Here is a 20,843-nt window from a genome sequence, read left to right on the forward strand (position 1 = left end):
ACCACACACCAAAGTTCCTAAGGCAGCACCTTCCAGACCCACGAACACTACCATCTAGAAGGACGAGAACAGCAGATACCTGGAAAAAACACCACTTGAAAATCCCCCTCCAAGTCACTCACCATCCTTCATTGTTGCTGGGTCAAAAATCATGGAATTCCTTCCCTAACAGCACTGTGGGTGTACCTACACCTCAGGGACTGCAATGGTTCAAGGCAGCAGCTCATCATCACCTTCTCAAGGGTAATTAGTGATGGGCAATAAATGCTGGCTTAGCTGGCAAAGCCCACATCCCATAAATGAATAATTTAAAAAAAACGTTTAGGATCAGAGGGCACAGCCTCAGAATACATCCCTTTAAACAGAGAAGAGGAGGAATTTCTTCATCAAATTTGTGAAATTCATTGCCACCAACATCTGTGGAAGCCAAGTCATTCAGTATTGTTAAAGTGAAGGTTGACAGGTTCTTGATTAGTCAGGATGTCAAAGGTTACAGGAGGGAGCAAGGAGAATGGGGTTGACAGAGATGACAAATCAGCCATGACTGAATGGTAGAGCAGACTTGATGGGCCGAATGAACTAATTCTGCTCCCAGGTCTAATGGAAAGAAAATCTGGGAATATATCATCTACTGCTGACCCAAATTTATTGAATTGGCTTGACTTTTAATACTTTTCCAATATTTATTAAGTCATCATCTAATTAACATCAAAACAGCCAAATGCTTTAGTTGGAAAAAAGAATAAGGAATTCCAGCAGTCACTGCAAGTGTCACTAAGTTGTATGTAACAACATTAGCTGCTAACCCAAAGAGGTGTTTAACATTGCTAGCCAAGTGCAAAAGATTCACACTTCAAAGTACCTGCAAGTTGTGGATTTTTAGCCAAACATTAAACACACATTTGTGTAATTATTTATAAATGAATAGAATCTAATCTGAATCACATGCAGAACAAAACACATTACCACAGTAATCTATGTACTTCTATGTTGGCTATAGCTCAATGGCAGTATTCACCTCTGAGCTAGGAAGTTGTGGATTCACTTCCTACTCCAATGACTTGAGTCCAAATTCTGAAGAGGACATTTCAGCACAGGGACTATAACACTAGCAGTCTCGCCTTTTCAAAATACAAACCCTCAGCAAGAACAGCATGAAAGATCAAGATCCTCTTCTGCAGCAGGATGCTGTAAAATCGATTAATGTTCTCTCACTATTTCTGGTTAATGATACTCATACTCTTTATCATATTGGCTGAATAACCAGGTATTTCTTCGGTGTTCTCCCCATACCTGTACAACGCTGCACTACTGAGTCTTTAACTACACACAGTTTGGAGTGTGTTTTTATAGAACCAGGGTTGGGGAATCAGCTATAATGCAGCTATCTAATTGTGACAATCAAACCCAGACATGCCTAACTGCGAGTCACTGAGTACCTGTTATTTGCTATTGCCCATTTGCCAGAGTAAGAGAGAAATTACAACACCATAAAAACAACACAAGGGGCAAAAGAGATTAGGGCAGGTGGAGTGTGGGGAAGAAAGACTTTCTGAAGATTGAGAGAACTTTCCCAGTCAGTCTGTTTATGAGCCATTGAAACTTTCAGTATTGCTGGACTTAGCTTTCAGAAATGAGCTACTGATATCAGAAGACTGAGAATAGCAATGGAAAAAAAATATATACCATTCCAAGGTGAAATAGTCTATTTTTCAATGAAATGAGGACAGGTCTAGTTCAAGTAAACTGTGACCAAAGCTCATCAGGCAAATCTAACTAAGCAATGCTAGGTGTTTAAAATAAAGATGACTGGATACATTCCCACAAGTACAAAATGCAGAGAAATTAAAAGGTAATGGTCCATGGGATAGCCAAAAGACTAGTAAGTAAAATGGAGTAGAAGAAAGCACATGACAAATACCAGGATGTTAATGCAACTGTGAACCAGAATAATTACAGGGGAAAAAAAACATTAAAAAAGAGAAAAGGAAAGCTAGGGAATAAAAGATTGACAGCAATTATAAAATGGAATCCAAAAATATCCTATAGGTGCTTGAAGTCAAGAGTTGTAGGAGGGGGTTTGGAGGCTGGTCAGAAGTTCAAGAAATTTACTCATGGATATAGCCAAGGTATAACAGTATTGGTCCAACAGCTATATGTACAATTGACAATTGTTACATTACAAAATTCAGCTAACATTGGTATCTGTGTCTTATCTCAGTGGTCCCCAACCACATGCAAAGCTTGTGCCACAGGGCTGCGAGGAAACAATATGCTCTGGTGGTATGAAACAATGTGAGTCAGCTGCAGTAGCGCATCCTTTGTGGCCCACTACTGGTCCGTGGCTTGGTGGTTGGGGAACACTGTCTTAACTCAGATGCCACAAGACTTGATCTTTTCTTTGAATGTTCTACTTAAACGCCATTATTTGCCATATTTTCTAGTATTCCCTTACTTAGTCAATGTCCATTTTCTTGATTATACCTTGAACATGTTTTAGGTCATTTGCTGTGTTGTACACATACAAGCTCACAGTTATACTGTAATTGCTATTATTAGTTTTCTGAATTCCACCCCGGAGAAATAATCAACTATTCTAGAATTCTGATGCTTCCATTTTCTCCTTCTAATGTTTGGCTGCTCACTCACTGACTTTCAAATGAAAAGCACAGATATGAATTTTGTATTTTAAGCTATAATCTCTTCTCTTGGAGAGCAGAAAGGAGACACAAACAGTACCATAACAACAAGCTCAACCGTGAACCAAATGACCACAGACAATGTGGCCAAACACTGTGATCATATTTTGAAACTGGAAAACATTCTGTTTTATATTCAGTCCTGATGAAGGGTCTCAGCCCAAAACATCAACTGGTTGTTCATTTCCATAGAAGCTGCTTGACCTGTTAAGTTCCTCCAGTGTTTTGTGTGTGTTGCATTCTGTTTTAAATGCTGGGTTAGACTCCATGTTTAAAAGCATTTCACAGTTCTGCATGAAAGCAAAGGGAACCAAAATTCCAAACCCTGTCTTGTTTTATCAAAATTCCTTATATGGGATGTGGAATTGTATAACTGGGTCTCTCTCTCTCTCTCTCTGTCCCAAAGATACTGCCTGACCTGCTGCATTCCACCAGCATTTTGTGCCTGACCTGCTGTGTTCCACCAGCATTTTGTGTGTGTTGCTTACAAGTTAACATAATAGCTTACACTTCACTTCTTGTCTACTATTGAGAAACCTAATGAAACTGCACACGTATAAATGAGGTAGAATATAACAGATTTAACAGCTTAAGTTTTGTGGTTTAATGCCCCGATAGTTTTAAACTAAGTTAGTGGGTAAACCATAAACAGAAACTGCCATTGCTATAGCTGAGATGCAACCACCTGAATGAACTGAATACCAAAATACAGGAGGAACTCAGCAAGTCAGGCAGCATCTATGGAAATGCATAAATAGTCAAAATTTGGGGCCAAAACCCTTCTTCAGGACTTGAAAGGAAAGGCAAAGAAACCAAAATAAAAAGGTGGTGCAAGGGGAAGGAGGATAGTGAAGCTAGGTAGGTGGGAAAGGTAAAATGCTGGAGAGAAAAGAATCTGATAGGAGAGTGGACTACAGGAGAAAGGGAAGGAGGAGGGGCACCAGGGTGAGGTGATAGGTAGGTGAGAAAAGGCAGGTCAGAGCGAAGAATAGAAGAGGGCAGGGGGTGGGATTTTTTTTAAATTGGAAGGAGAAATCAATATTCATGCCATCAAATTGGAGGCTACCCAAACTGAATACAAGGTGTTCCTCCACTCTGCTAGTGGCCTCATTACAGCGCAGGAGGAGGCCATGGACCGATATTTCTGAACAGGAGAAGGAATTGGAATTAAAATGGTTGACTGCCAGGAAATTCTGCTTTTGACATCTGGAGGAGGTACTTAACAAAGTAGCCCTCAATTTACATTAGGTCTCACCAAGGGAGAGGAGGCGTATTGGGATTACCTGCTACAACAGATGACCCTAACAGATTAACAGGTGAAGTGCTGACTCATCTGCAAGGACTGTTCGGGGGCCCTGAATGGAGGCGGGTAGAAAGTGAACAGGCAGGTGTAGTACTTTGGCTGCTTGCAGGGATAAGTGCCTGGAGGGAGATTAATGGGAAGGGACAAGTGGACAAGGGAACCACAGAGGGAGGATTCCCAGCAGAAAGTGGAGAGTGGGGTGGAAGTAAAGATGTACTTTGTGGTAGGATTATTTTGGAGATGGCAGAAGTTGCGGAGAATTATGCATTGAAGGTTATGGTAGGTTATAACAAGAGAAACTATCTCTGCTAAGGCAGCAGGAAGATGGGGTGAGCATGGATGTCCAGGAAGTGGAAGAGATGCAGGTGAGGGCGACATCAATGGTAGAGGAAGGAGAGCTCATTCTTGAAGGAAGTGGACATCTCTGATGTCCTGGAAAGTATATCAATACATTTTGTTGGGAGCAAAAGTGAAACACTTTTTTTTTCAACCTGAAATTACCAAACATGCCAAGCCATTCTCACCCACTATCATACAAAATGGACAATTTTTTAATTTTTTTTAAAGACTCCTCCCCCCCCTAGAAAATGAGTAAACATTACAGAATATAACACCAACATAGTCAACATTTAGTCAATTTATCTCAGTATCCCAAGATGCCTAGATTTGCTCATACAGTTAATAATTAAGGTTGAGTTTTGAAGTACTATCTATATAGAAGGAAGTTTATAGATTTAATTCATTAATGTAGCAGGCAAGATTGTACTGATTATTAGAAAAGATCATTAGAATAGATTATTAATAATCAACAGATTATTAGAACTGTTTCCATGTTGAATTAAATATGAAATATGAAGTGCATCCTTTAAAACTCTAATAATGTACTACTCTCAAAATAGTATTTACAAAACATGCTAATGAAGTCTATTTATAGAAACTTTAAATCCCTTTATGTTGAATAAATAAGATTTTTAAAAATCAGTTCTTAATTGCTTACTCAAAGTTCATTTTATCTAAAAGTTATTCATAATGTAATACAATGAATTAATAAGCAAATAATAGTTACATGTGTTAAACTCTACCCAGAAACCTGTGAATCTGAGATAAGTTGCAATCAAATACAAGCACCCTAACTATATTAAAATCCAGAATATCTCTTTTGTTCCGTCAACACACAACTACCAATATTTTTCATGTAGTCAGAATCCTACAAAAACATTATGGTGTCTGTTCTTCCTTCCTAATACTTTCCACATCATGATCTAATTAGCTGAAATAACAGCTGGATGAAATGACTTGCAGGCTTCATCACATCATTGTACTGGTTGCATGAAGTGCATTAGCTTCACGCTTGCTAAATATATGCAGATAAATAGTGCTGCAGCCTTGCAACACAATCTATTGCAATTCTTAAAATGAATGTGGATTTCAATTAACCAGTCAGCTTTTCAGGAACCTGCCAATGAACCTATTAGTATGCATTCCCAACATTTGCTTCAAATTTCCACCTTCTGTATTTCTTTCTTTTAATATGTCTACCAGTTAATTCCAGCCCCATAATAAACCTAATTAACTAAAATGATACAAAACATAATTTCTCACCCATTAAGGTTGCAAGAAGGCAGAGGGATGACAATTCAAGATCAATGTGGTCTTGCACATCCTTAACAGAAGTTCGACCAGATGGTTCATTTTCTTCAGCTTTCCAGGAATGTGCCGCAGATGTTGAAGCAGCAGGTACAGATTCCTTGTTGTCCTTCATGATCTCCACAGATACCCGATCACCATGCTGTAGGGGCAAAGCACTATTCTCAAATCCCACCTGGGGAGGATGCAACTCCTTTGGAGGGAAGCCATACCGTATGCATTGCAAATGAGGAGGAAGGTTAAACTCTTTTGCTATACTTTCTTGAAATTCAGAGAATGTGACTGATAATTGAAGTGTTAGGGTTGCCTGCCTCCCGTCGCTAGTAGTTACTCTGATCTTTTTCTCCTTTATAGGTAATGGGGAATAAGGGGACTTAGAAGGAGTAGCTGGGGCAGATGATGAACCATCTTTAACAACCCCGTGAACAGATGGTTGGCCTGGTCCTTTCAGATCCTGTCGTGGCTTATCAGTTTTCTTTTTTTGCATAATTGCTGCATGGTCAATGATATTCTGCTGAATATCTCGTTCAGTTTTACTCATGTTCAGTTCTTCTTTGTGCAGAGTCTTTGATTTCTGGCCCGTTAAAATAATTTTGGTAGGCAAATGTGGTTCTGGTGTTGGTTCATCTTGCAAGTCTCCAACTCTACGACTATGTGCACCTTCAACAGTGACTGGAGTATATTCATCAGGATTCTTTTTGGCTGTATGATGTAATATTGTGTTAACAACTTTCTGAATCAAAATTTCACTTCCAAATTCACCTGGAAAATGTTTGGTGACAAGCTTCATAGCAACATCATAAACATTGCTGTTTAGAGCTACGTCACTTTCATACTGAAACCAATATACACTTTCTCGTACCACCCTTCCACTCCATTCCAAAGTTATTGGAAATGCTTCAGGCAAATTATCATATTCTTTTCCTTCCCAGTAATGCTTGTAACCACAACCACATTTACCACCAGTTGATCTAGAGTTAGTTCGATCTCCATCTAAATACACGACAGAACCATCTCCTCTAACATGACGCATGGACGTACCATGGCACCAGTTGCATGATGTTAGATGACTTAAATTATAATCTGGAACCAGTACATCATTTTTTGGATCATAGGAACATACAAGATGGTTAACAGGAAAGCTATAATTTTTGTCTGCTTTCAGTTGACCATGTGTGTTTGCAGCTAAATTGTACAGCTTTCCTCCTGGAACCAGCCACTCTGCTGGCACGTGTAGCTCTGAAAGAGCACCACAAATTAAGCATTTCTGCAAACGGTTCTCAATTACAGCTTTCTTTGCAGCTTCAGTTACATCTTCAGGCTGTATTCCAATCACTCCTGTCCTTCTGTATATGTACTGATGAACATCTGCTACCAGTGAAGGATGGATATCATGCTTCTTTAAGAAAATTTCTTCCATTGCAGCAACAAGCCTCTGCAAGTATTTATCCTGCAAACTTCGGTCACCTCCTAATGTACAATTGTCATCTTCAAACAATATGTATTTCCGAATAAGCTCTTGTGGAACACCCCAAGCTTTAGGCAACAGTTTCAAAGGAAGCCGAGGTAAAGGACCCCTTTTAATTCCAACCAAAGGTATATAATGGTTGCGTCCTGAACTGCTCCATGCAATACAAATAGGCTTATTAAGCTGTCCATCCTTTCCCTTACATTTATCTTCGGGAACTAATCCTGGGAGGAAAGTAGCTGAATAATCTCCACAGCTTCGCATTCCACTCAGGGAATCTAATAAAATAATTGGGCGATGTAATACATTGGCCAAACCAAATATATGAATGTTACGTAGACCCAAAGGAACTCCTTCAGGTGGAACAAACAAAGGATCACATTCATTAATGATATCCTCCCATTCTGCTGCATCAATGAAGTCATGGAATAATGCTTTGTAACGATCCAGGTTCATCTTAAAATGTAGTTTGAGATTTTCACGTAGGGCATGCCAGAAAAGCTCTCTACCAACCAAAGCCCTAGACACAGCATGAACTAAACAATGACCATCACCATCAACATGAACAGGAATTAAACATTCTTGATTATTGTTTGCTTTCTTGATCTCTTCCAGGGTATCATGGAGATATAACAGACTCCCTGAGCGATCTTTACCATAACCCATAGTCCCAATGTGCTCCGGATCAATAAGGAAAGCCCTATCACCCAACAACGCACAGTCAAACATTTCCCCCTGGTTCATCTCTCTTAGGAGTTTGGCCTTCCCAGTTTGTTTATCCATGCCATATCGGGTCAGGATAGGAGACAGCAGCTTGCAGTGGTAGTTGGACAGCCCCATTACTTTCACCATTTCCGTGCCCTTTTTGGGGGCCGTGACTCCCAACAAAGCATTCCTCAGCAGGTTGTGCAGTACCACGTCAGGGTCGGTGACTTCCTCTACCTTGAGCAGATTTCTTTGTTCATGGCGCTGGCCGCATTCGGTGCATTCTATACTGACTCCATAGGCTGGGAAAAACAGCCGAGCTTGGCACTTAGGATCCGGACACGTACCCGATAGAATACGCCTGTCTTTTTTCTTAGACCCTTGCAACATTGTCTCATTTATTAATCCGGGTTATAATAAAATTAGTCCATATATTTTGTAACCGTCCCTGCTCAGAGTGTCATGGTCAGTCGATAGTAAGAGAAGCTGCTCCTGTTAGCAATATTCTTCAGTGGGAGGCAAAACGCGGAAGTACTCGGCTCCTTTCTCGTTCTCCTTCCACTCACAGTTTCCGTTAGCAAATGAAACGAAACAAGTCTCCTTTATTGAAGCCAGAAGAGACAGCGGCGAGTGCAGCTGACGGGGGGCACGCATGCGCTGACGGCGCGAGTGGGTGACGGGTATTGTAGTTTACACCGGCGCACTGCCTCTGGTATTGCGCATGGAATGGAGGGCCTGAACTACAATTCCCGGAGGATACCGCACCGACCGCGATTGTCTGTCGAGCTGGGGAACCCGGACAGCTGGACAAGCGAAAGGTGTGCTGGGAGCAGAGGTGATGATTATGTCCCGTTTGTGTTTTTTTTCTTCAAAATCAGCGATAATAGGGAATTGCTCTGCTTCTGATCGTGTTACTTGGAAGTGATTTGTATTCTGTCCCGGAGAAGTTCCACTTTGTGATATGATGTGTTCGCCTGTGTGGTTGTAGTTTTTCAAACATGTTTTCCTCCTGACTGCGAGGCCGTGAGCGCGCTGGTTCGACAGTTTAGAACGAGCTGCCGGGCCTTCCCCTGAGGAAAATCGATGTCATAGTAACCCATCATTGTCCTCATTTGATCATGTTTAACTTTATTTTAGTGTGTGTGTGCTTGCGAAATATTCGCCACTCGTGCCGTAAGGTATTGTTCTCTGGTGGGATGTGATGTCGCGTCTTTGTACTGGTGCTGGAGGTGCTTCCTAAGGCAGAACTGCCAACAAAACAACAAATTCCCAAATAGCAGTAGTGGCTGGCACAAAAATGTATCAGAAGTCATAGCTTTCAATTCTTAAATGCACGTTTACACTCTAGTATTTCCTTACAACACTGAAGGAGGCTGCTCGGTTCATCAAGTCTCTGCTGGCTCATGGAACAATCCCATTTCTTCCCCCTTCTCCCAACAATTCCATCATGCTCTAACACAGGGAGCAATTCATGGTAGCCGATTAACCCATGAACCTGCTTGGCTTTGAGATTGGGGAGGAAATCAATGCCCTCACAGGAAGAAAGCATACTCCATGTGGATGACAGCGTAGGTCAGGATGCCTTTCTGTGAGGCACAAGCTCTGCAATTGTGATTGTACACAATTCTACTTCAAAGATGAAAAAATAGGTTAAATACACATGAATGGATAACAAATACAAATTCAAAACACAAAGTATACTGCAGATGCTGTGGTCAAATCAACACGTACAAAAGCTGGATGAACTCAGCAGGGTGGGCAGCATCCGTTGAAATGAGACCTGACGAAGGGTCTCGGCCCAAAATGAAGGGTCTCGACTGCTCGTTTCAACGGATGCTGCACAACGTACTGAGTTCATCCAGCTTTTGTATGTGCAAATATGAAATTAGTTAACCAGTCCTAATCTGTGAGATTTGTAGAGCTGCAAAGAAGCTCATGTATTTGCATTATGTTCTCCAGCTTCACTACATAGTTCCTGGCTTCCATATTCTTCCCATGGTTTCACTATGACAATCTTCCATGTTTGGCAGGTAGAGTCTCAAACTGGGTCTCCCTCTTGAAACCATCTCTCCTGATCTAACTTGCACGAGTCCTTCGGGCTATTCATATTTTCTAAGTTGGACTGCACTATTTCATCATATCCCCAAAAGATAATCCATTATTTCAGCCAAAAAATGCTCCTGTCAGAAAGTCTCACCAAAAGGCAATGATTCATGAATTACATGAACTCCTTCTGTAATACTGCCACTTAATTATAATCTTCAAATGTGAACATATTCTTCATATTTCTCTTTACACAGTGGTGGGTATGTGGATGTCAGGCTATATCAGATTCTATTGGAACAGAGGAATGTGATCCACCCTGTCCACTCGAGCAATTTGAGAATCCAGTTCCTTAGGGAAGCAATGTGCTGAGAAATCTGATTCGGAGCCTTTGAGTGGCCAATAGCAATTAAAAGGAGATACTTCCTTTCCAACTGAAGGTATCCATCATTAAGGATTCACGTCACTCAGGACATTCTCTCTTATTACTATCATCAGGGAGAAGGTACGCACTCAACATTTTAGGAACCTCTCCACCATTACATATCTGAACAGAAAATTAACCTACCTCACTATTTTTGCTCTCGTTTTGCACCACTTACTTAATTTGTTAATATATATTTCTTAATTAATGAATAGTTAATTAATTCACAGGCAGTCAGACTGCTAAATAGCTGCTCTACCTGACTCTGCTTTGGACACTTTTAACTTGCACTGGAGACTTATAACTTGTTTTTAACTGACATGTGGTTGTTGTGTTTTACTATTTATTGTTATGTTTAATATTTAGTGTTGCATTTGTTATGTTATGATTGCACTGCTCCTGGGAAACGCTGTCTCATTCTGCCCTGCAGAGCTGATGTATGGTTAGAATGACAATAAAGTTTTTGAATCTTGAATCTAGTATTTTATGTATTGTGCTATTTAATGCTGTAAAACAAAAAAAAAATTGCTGCATTTGTCAGTAATATTAAACCAGATTAGAAGTCAGTAAGTATCTGGTAGGAATAGAGACCCATCTACACATTATTTACTAGAGTGGCAAACTTCTGTGGTCTATAGGTGTGACATACTGGTAATCTTAAAACACTGGATAGCAACAGATCGTAGATGAACTATCCAGTATACGGAGCCTCTGGTTACCTTAATTATCAGCGGATACCCAGTTTCAAGACTTTGCTTTGATACATAACACTCATGAATGGTTTAGAAATGACAATAGGATGGCCTGTTGTTGGAACGATGCAGTTTTTATCAGAATGACTGACTTTGGTCCCAAAAGTTCGACCAGTAATCCATGGTCTGTGATTGCAGTTAAATGCTTGTCAAAATTGAAAATTTTGCAGTGAGGAAACCTGAAAAATGACGGTCAAGAGCCGCCTTTTAAATTTCTGCAGTTTTTACTCAATGGTGGAAAAGGGGAAATATATTGAATTTGTTACTCTGTTACATATGTTAGAGATCAATCACATCCAGCCCATAATTGATAGTTGTAATAGGTCATAATGGACAAAGTTTTTTTAAGTAACTTGTATTCCCTCTGTTGTTCTTTACTCCAGAACCAGGGATGCTCTTTGTATAATGACTTGTGAAGGGTTTGGTGGCCAAACATGATAATATGTTCAAGCATATCAAATAAGGAGTGATGTTCGTTAGCATTAGGTAGGTATCTCACATCTAATTTGTTGGAACCTTTCTCTGTAAAGATCTCTACATGTTCCTGCCAACTCTGAACCCCTGAAGGATAACTTTGGAGAAATGCACACAAGTTTTGTTTAAGCTGTATATTGTGATATGCTGAGAATTTTCTACAAATACGCCTGCCTGGTCTTTGTAGCATTGCAGTTTTCACCTGATTGCACAACTATCACAGGATCCCTAGTAATGTTTGATCCATTGGAGATTGGAAAATCTTTTGGTCTTAGGTTGACTCCATAAAATAGTAGAATGGTTCTAGCATAGAAGTAGGAAATTTAACCCAACAAATCTGTCATATACTATACCTTTCTTAAAATAAGAATGAAAATTACTTTCCCCCAGATGCATCTCCAATTTCCATTTGAAACTTCTATTCTGTTTCCATCATTTCTTCAATTAGTTAATTCCAGATTACAACTACTGTCTGCATTATTGTTCTTTTTCATATTCCCTTTGCATCCTCTGCCCCCTAATTTGATGTCTTTCATTTCTCCAGTTTCTTATGCCCCTTTTTCTTCCATTTATTTTCTTTAATTCTCTTTTTGTTTCTTTCATTTTATTTCCACAGCTATGATTTTATCCCTCCTCTCCTTCTGGAATGTAATTCCAAAGAGTGCAGCTTTTACAAAGTATGAAATTTGGAATTATTATGAAAGGAGTAGGATTAATGATTTTTTAAATGAACCTGTTTCTACAATTTATTTAAGTTTTAGATTGTATTCTGAGTAGTTTCTTGAACAATTCCAGAGAACATGTGATTTCTAGCAGAATGGAAACCATAAATAAGTTATCCCCATTCAAAAAAAAGAAGGATAAAAGAAAGCAAGAGCTGAGGAAAAATGCTGAAATACATTACTAAAGAAGTATTAAGAGCACATTTTGGAATTAAAATTGCAATTAAACAAATCAGCAAGGCTGTGGGAAAGGGAAATTGTGTCTAACAAATTCATTGAGACAACTGTCAGTAGAAACAATTTATTTTTCAGGTTGGCAAGTCATTAAGGCCCTAGTACTGACCCATGTGATGCCCTACAGGTACTAGGGCCTCAATGACTTACATTGAGTATTAATACTTGAATTAAGAAGTTGAAGGTGTGGTGATCAAATTTGTTAACAAATTTGGATGAGAATATAAACTGTGAAGTGTTAAGTGAGTGAGCAGGTGGACTACAATGAGGTAAATATAAGGTCTTTTGACGCAAACATAAAAATGTCTTTCCACCACTCTTTTTAATACTTTGCAGGTTTTAAAGCAGGTGTCACATCATTAAATTGGCATTAGTAGCCACTCTCATTTACTTGCTGCTATGCGCTGCCTAGTTAAACACATAATATAATTGCAAATTTCTCCTTGTTGTTATTAGAAGAGAAAACAGTGATTTTAAAATGAACATGTGTTGGAAGTTTGAATGCATGTCAGATAATGTCTAAGAAGCAGTTCACTCAGCTTCACAAGTGTTTCTCATCTTTTCCATTTTTACTATTGGCAATACTTTGGCTTGATAAGGCTGTGAAAATAGCTAATACAATTCCAGGTTTCATCTCTAGAGGTATGGATATAAAAAGACAAGAAACTGATAAGCCTGTATAAAACTTTAAGAATTTGGTAACACTACTGGATATAGAATATAGTCTCTGCTCTGGTAGCAAAGTATTGAGGCTTCAGAGAAGGTATATACAGATTCACTATAATGTTATTCACTTTGAAGATTTGGAAAGTTCATCACTTTTTTAAAGTAACATATTTTATGGTATGTTATGAAAAATGCTTTGATATCTAGATCTATTCTTAATCCAATATATGTATACTACATATAGTATACTGAATAAGATTTACTTATTATAATTTTTTTTCTCTTCTATATTTTGTATTGCATTGAACTGCTGCTGCTGAGTTAACAAATTTCACATCACCATCACTTACCGATGATAATAAACCTGATGTTGATTCTGATCTAAACTGTTTCTGGTTATCAACAAGTCAAGAACTAGAAGCTATGGACAGAAGGTCAGGGCCCAGAAATTCCATTGAAAAGTGCTGCTTATTTCAGCATCGTACTTTTCATGGCTTGCTGTAACAGCTGTTTCCAGATAATTTCACTTATCTCTTCAAACTTGACCAGGTACTTTCAGAGGGGTGCTGCATATGCAGATGTACCGTGGAGAGCATTCTAATCAACGTCTGGCAATGGAGGGGGTGGGGGCGAGGAACTGTACAAGATCGAAATAAGCTGCAGAAAGTTGTAAACGCAGTCAGCTCCATCATGGGCAGTACCCTCCCCAGCATCTGGGACAACTTCAAGAAGCGATGCCTCAAAAAGGCGGCATCCATTATTAAGGACCCCCATCACCCAGGATATGTCTTCGTCTCATTGCTCCAATCATGGAGAAGGCAGCAAAGGTGCACACAATGATTCAGGAATAGCTTTTTCCCTTCTGCCATTCAGATTTCTGAATGGACATTGAACCCATGAACACTAACTCACTACATTTTTTTTGGCACTACAGTTTTTATTATTTATTGCAATAACAACAAACCACAACATATTCCAGTGATATTAAACCTGATTCTGATTCTGCCTGCAATATTCCCTGAGGTGATTGCTCTATTCCTCCTTTGGGACATTGCAAGAGAAATACCACATTGTCCAGAGGTCAAGTTACGTTGGTCACAGCAATTTTGTACTTGTGCTGCAGTAAACTGGAACCCTACTAAACTCTGATTATTTATATGCTAACCTTTGCATTACCCTACCCCATCCACCATGCATTGATATCATCAGGTTGACTACACCCCAGCTCTTTTCAGTCACCTATTGGCCCTGATCTCTGAACTCATAAATCCCACAAACACACTTGTCCAGGCTCTATTCTTGCAGTGGGTGACTTCTACATCCTCTTTCCCCTTTACCCTCCACTCTGATACTCCAATGACTCTATTAAGTCTAGCCATCTGGATCCCAATCCAATCTTTAAACATCATGTTTCTTCAGTTGCTTTCTGAAGCTCTGAGAACCCCAGGCATGTTCCCAGTTTCCAAATCCATACTCCCTTTACATAATTGGCTGCATTCAAAGGAAAAAGTGAAGTTTTCAGTAGCCTACTGCATAACAGCTATGCCAAATCATTGCAATAGTACACTACAATTTATTTGGTTAAATATAGTAAGTGTCACAATAAATTTCTTCACGCATTCATGTGTTTGTATGTCTTCAGAATTGTTGATTGAGCCAAAAGCTGTCCATGTTCAAGATTAAAATTCAGCTATTAAAGGTTTGGAGGAGAATTTTTAGGTCATAGGATTCGGAAGGAATAAATCAATTTTAATGACTAAATAAATATAAATGATCTAGTGCGTGTGTGTGTGTGTGTGTGTGTGTGTGTACACACACACAAATATAAGTAAAATGTACATTTAAATTTATGTCTAGGAATCCATTAGTACACTTACAGATTAATTACTGCCTGTTAGGCTGTTGGCGTTTAGGGCAGCAATGAAGGCCTTCCATCCCTGTCACAACTGTCAGTCATACAAGTCCTGGGTGGACACTCAGAAATACTGTCATATTCAGATGTAGTAGGATTCTTCATTGTGTTTCCATAATTTTGTTTTACCATTCAGGGTTGTAAGCCCTGAGCTGAACCCTGGACCTGCAGGACCAGCGGACCACTCTTAGTCTGGCCTCTACCCTTTGACCTGTTTGGCATGGGTGACCCTCCAAGAGCCAAAGCATAAAGCCCTGATTCCAGCCGGTATGCCTCTTTGGGTCACTGAGGCATGCAAGCCTCCAAACCATGACAAGGTTTTGGTCCTCTTGGAGGATTTGCAGCTTACTTTCTTCTTTATGACATCAGCAAATTTAGAACAAAGTTCGAAGTGTGTATTGGTTATTATATAAGACCTTGCGAATCAATTTCGCAAGAAAACTAAGAAATACATTAGAATCAAAGGAAAAGTAGACACAAAGACTGACAAATTACTCATGCAAAAGACAAACTGGGCAAATAGTACTGCGAACATGAGTTGAAGAGTCATTGAAAGTGAGTCTATAAGTTGGAATCAGTTCAGTGTTGAAGTAAGTGAAGTTATCAATGCTGGTTCATGGTTGTAAGGTAATAATTGTTTCTGAACCTGGTGGTGTTGGACCTCCTTCCTCTTGGCAACAGTGAAAAGAGAGCTGTATGGTAGGGGTCTTTGATGATGCATGCTGCTTTCTTGTGGCAGCACTCCTTGTGCTCAATGGTGGGAAGGGCTTCACCTGTGAAAGACTGGGCTATATCCACCACTTTTTGTCCACTTTTCCATTCTTAAGCACTGGTTTCCATACCAAGCCATGATGCAGCCAGTCAGGATACTCTCCACTGTGTATCTATAGAAATTTGTCAAAGTTTTAGATGACATGCTGAATCTGTGCAAGCTTCTTAGAAAGTAGAGAAGCTGTCATCCTCCCATACCATCAATGATTTCATCAAAATCATTTACATAAATACTACCTAATCTATGTGACAAATTACTGACTACATCCTGCCAACCAGAAAAAGACCCATTAATGCAAATGTTGTTCTTTCTGTTACCCAGCTGAATTTCTATGCATAATCTTTGAAGGAGCACCTTCTGGAAATCTAATTGTCATCCACCAATTCCTGTGTCCAAACTAGATGCCAACTCAGCAACCTTTAAATTTGAGATTAATGTTCTTTTTCAAACCAAGTCTATTAAAGAATTTATATGTAAGCTGTAGCTCAAGGTGGAATTTTGCTGAAACCTAAATACACTGAATGAATAAATATGCTTATGGGGCATGATGACCTTCTGGTCCTTCATGTACATAATGCATGAAATACTATATCCAATATCTAACAGTGAGGAAAAGTGTTCAATATTCATCAATTTACAAAAAATTTACACTCTTTGTAATATTACAGGATCCTATGAGGAAACAGAAGTTTAAATAAATATTTAACAAAACTTAGTTTTCACTAATTGAAGAGTGGAAACTGCTTGTAATGGGAACTTGTGATTAAGCTAATTAACAAAAGCAGGTATTTACAATGCTTCTTGCAATGTCTCTTCTATCCTGCTTCCTTTTGTAAATCATTTGTAACTAACAGGTCTTTACTACCACCTTTGAACTGATAGCATTTTAGTTTCTGTCTCCACCTCTGCGCCTGGTCTGTAACTTAAAACATGTTTGATTTCTGTTAGTTCAGATCAAAGGTCATCAGCTTCACTCCACATCACTGCCTGACTTGTTAACGTTTCTAGCAGATTTTATTTTATTGCATTTACAAACCATCCTTAACAAAGTAACTCAACCTTTACATCTCAGATCTGATGCTGGATCTTAACGACAGATGCAGTAGGGAAAAATCACTTAACGATTGTGTGAAATTTCAGCACCCATACGTCTGTTTATTTCATTACTTAATGCCTATTACCATCCTCCTTCCTCAGATCAAATTTCATGTTACCTTCAAATTTTGAAATGATTCCCTGTTTCTCAAAGTCAGTCTCATTAATAAATAAATATAATAAGAAGTTGGTCTTAGTACTTACTTCTGCTCAGTCCAAAAGGTGACTTTCTACTTTCTAAATTTCAGCTAACTGTATCCATGCAGCCATGACCATTTTAATTCTCTTTAATCTCAGACACGTCATTTTTTAAGTTTATTACATTATTGTAACATGCTCCTTGAATAGCTATATATCAGATGTCAGCCAATACTTCCGAATTGAATTGAATCGAATTGACTTTATTACTTACATCCTTCAAATACATAGGAGTAAAAATCTTTACGTTACATCACTGTTCAAATGTGCAATGTGCAATTATAGTAATTTATAATAAATATTGTTTGTAACAGGATAGTCAATATAACAGAGAAATACCGTAGCAGCATGAATTAAGCAGTCTGATGGGTTGGTGGAAGAAACTGTCCCGGAGCCTGTTTGTCCTGGCTTTTATGCTGCAGTACTGTTTCCCGGATGGTAGCAACTGGAACAGTTTGTGATTGGGGTCTCCAATGATCCTTTGGGCCCTTTTTACACACCTGTCTTTGTAAATGCCCTGAATAGTGAGAACTTCACATCTACAGATGTGCTGGGTTGTCTGCACCACTCTCTGCACAGTTCTGCGATTGAGGGAAGTACAGTTCCCATGCCAGGTTGTGATGCAGCCAGTCAAGATGCTCTCAATAATGCTCCTGTAGGAAGTTTTTAGAATTTGGGGAGCCATACCAAACTTCTTCAACTGTCTGAGGTGAAAGAGGCACTGTTGTGCCTTTTTCACAACACAGCCAGTATGTACAGAGCACGTGAGGTCCTTGGTGATGTTTATGCCAAGGAACTTAAACCTGTCCACCCTTTAAACCCCAGATCCATTGATGTCTACAGGAGTTAGCCTGTCTCCATTCCTTCTGTAGTCCACAACCAGCTCCTTTGTTTTTGCGATGTTGTTTTCTTGTCAGGGTGGTGACTTCTCCTCCGTATGCTGTCTCATTATTATTTGAGTTAGGCAATTTAATTTGCAGATTGGAGTTGTGGGTGTACAGAGAGTAAAAGAGGGGGCTTAGTACGCAGCCCTGAGGGGCACCTTTGTTGAGGGTCGGGGGCAGAGGAGAGTGAGCCCATTCTTATCACCTGCTGGCAAACTGACAGGAAGTCCAAGATCCAGCTACACAAGGAAGGTTGAAAGCCGACATCTCTGAGCTTCTTGTCAAGCCTGGAGGGATTTATGGTATCGAATGCTGAACTTTCTTGATTCCTTTCTATCATTTTATCAAAGAAATAAATCTGTTAGGTCAATCATGACTTGTGTTTACCAAACCTATGATAGTTTTTATTTATGAACTCAGATTTTTCCAAGTGACAATTAGCTGTTACTGGGTACTGTCTCTCTCTCTCTCTCTCTCTCTCTCTCTCTCTCTCTCTCTCTCTCTCTCTCTCTCTCCATTTTTTTCTTATCAATTATAGGGCATTTTTTCCCAGTTTATTTTTTGACATCATTCACATTTCTAATGAGTAGTCAAAAATTGTGACAAAACTCTTCACAGTTTCCACCTTCATACATACACAAGTTGGGATGCATCCCCTTTGCACAGAATGACTTCTCAATTTTGAGCATTACTAACTTTCCATGCAACTCATTGTTATGTATTTATTTTCTCCGCCCCTCCCCATTTGCTATGGCAGTAGTCCTTTTTTGTGAAATGGAATGCAGATTATGAAAACTAGTACTTCAGCCCCAACAAAATGATCTTTAAATGGTCTTTAATTGACTAAGCTTTTATTCTTACTAGCCATTTACCATTTATATCTTTGTCAATCTCATATAAGCTCCTTGCTCTTATTTCTTTTACTCAGTCCTCTATACTTTGCTCTCTAATGTTATTAGAATAGGTTTTATTATAGCTATCCGTAATTTCTGCTTAATTTTAGTCTATGTATATTCCTAGTCTGAAAGAGCATTCCGTTTACCCTCTTGGGTTTGTACCAGAACAAACTTTTTGGATGTTTTCTATTTCTGTACTACTTCCCTCTTTCCTTTCCATCCCAATAAAAATAGCTTCCATCCTTTTAAATATCTAAACATAATGATTTGGCTCTATTCTTCCAAAATCTTCCTTTCATCTGAGTCCACAGAATTTAAATCCACTGAAGCTCCTACATCTTCTTCACTGACGTGAAACATACTTAGCAATAGTTGATGCTGGGAGTAATCTAGAGATTGCTACCTTCGAAGACATATTTCTGAACAGAGTGTAATTTTAATGCCTGGCTGGTGGAGGTTACGTTTTAGTTAGATATTGAACCAACAGTCTAAGAACACTCATACATTAAAGCAATTAAGAGAAATACTGGTATAGGTTGGGTTTATCAGCATAAGAGTAGAAGATGATCTTTTTATCAGTGGATTATAGAACCAAAGAACCCATGTCAATGAGCAGGAGGGAGCAGAGAATAAATCCCCAAAGTCAAAGAAAATGGAATTGGGAAGAGAAGCATCCCATGAGGTATTTTGGCTAAATTCAGATAAGAAAAAGAGCAACCAAGTGAGGAGAGTTGAAATGGGCCATTTGGTCTATTTTGTTTGAGCAACCCTTGTTGCTCCTTATAGCACTTATATATGTGATAGCCAGTTTTGACCTTTCGAATTTCTACTTCAAATCTTTAGGCACTGATAGCAAAGTTAGTTCAAAATTATTTTCAAAATAAAAGAGAGAGTTGTAAGAAAGTTAAGCTTGCAAAGAAGGCTAAATATATTTGAAGAAGTATGCAGTACTTGGGATTTCATAGGGTGCAACAGCCAATAAAATATTTTAGGAATGTTTTGAGAATAGTACAATATGTAGGTGAAGTTGCACTTAGAGTATTGTGTTTAGTTTTGGTCACTCTGCTATATGAAAAATGCCATTAGGCAAGGAAGAGTTCAGAGGAGATTTAGATGATAGAACAAGACAGACAATACAGGCACTTCAGTTCACAATGTGCCAAACTTTTAACCTTCTCAAAGATCAATCTAACCATTTCCTCCTACATATCCATCATTTTTTAAAATCATCCATGTACCTATGAGATTTTTAAATGCCACTAATATATCTGTCTTTACCACCATTCTGTGTAAATAATTTACCTCTGCTATCCTCCCAATACTCCAATCACCTTATGCAATTTCAGCCTTGGGGTAAAGTCTGGCTGTCCACTTTACCTATGCCACTTATCATCTTCTACACCTCTATCAAGTCACCTCTCATCCTCCTTCACTCCAAAGAGAAAAGACTGAGCTCACTCAACTTATCCTCATAAAATATGCCCTTATAGGCAGCATCTTAGTAAATCTCCTCTGCACCCTCTCTAAAGCTTCCACAACCTTCCTATAATAACGTGGGCAAAACTGAACACAATATTCCAAGTGTTGCCTAACCAGGGTTTTATAGAGCTGCAACATTACCTCACAGCACTTGAGCTTAATCTCCCGACTGATGAAAGTCAACACACCATACCCCTTCTTAGCAACCCTATCAACTTTGAGGGACCTATGGACATGACTCCCAAGATTTCTGTTTCTCCACACTTCCAAGAACCCTGCCACTAACTCTGTATTCTGCCTTCAAATTTAACCTTCCAAAATTAATCACTTCACACTTTTCTGGGTTGAACTCCATGTCACTTCACCAGCCCAGCTCTGCATCATATCAATGTCCTGGTGCAATCTACAACAACCCTCCACACTCTCTATAACTCCATCGACCTTTGTGTCAACTGCAAACTTACTAGCCC

General features: G+C 39.1%; 2 protein-coding genes across 6 annotated transcripts in view; one reads left to right on the forward strand and one right to left on the reverse strand.

Moving 5' to 3' along the window:
* Window positions 1-8,450, reverse strand: part of vcpip1 (valosin containing protein (p97)/p47 complex interacting protein 1) — a 30,014-nt gene extending 21,564 nt beyond the window's left edge. For both annotated transcript variants that reach the window (XR_009514354.1, XM_059982063.1), the window contains exon 1: window positions 5,605-8,450. Coding sequence is in view for 1 of the 2 variants with exons in the window: in XM_059982063.1 (XP_059838046.1) it covers window positions 5,605-8,212 (2,608 nt within the window). In the remaining variant the exon portion in view is untranslated. The remainder of the gene's footprint in view (window positions 1-5,604) is intronic.
* An 84-nt stretch (window positions 8,451-8,534) lies between these two features.
* The window catches only part of sgk3 (serum/glucocorticoid regulated kinase family member 3), a 110,855-nt gene continuing 98,546 nt past the window's right edge, over window positions 8,535-20,843 (forward strand). For 3 of the 4 annotated variants that reach the window (XM_059982088.1, XM_059982105.1, XM_059982115.1), the window contains exons 1-2: window positions 8,535-8,657; window positions 11,425-11,527. The gene's annotated coding sequence lies outside the window, so the exon portion shown is untranslated. The remainder of the gene's footprint in view (window positions 8,658-11,424; window positions 11,528-20,843) is intronic. The other variant, XM_059982131.1, reaches the window with a different exon arrangement.

The sequence above is a fragment of the Hypanus sabinus genome, chromosome 1 (genome assembly GCF_030144855.1).
Source record: "Hypanus sabinus isolate sHypSab1 chromosome 1, sHypSab1.hap1, whole genome shotgun sequence".
Lineage (NCBI taxonomy): Eukaryota > Metazoa > Chordata > Chondrichthyes > Myliobatiformes > Dasyatidae > Hypanus > Hypanus sabinus.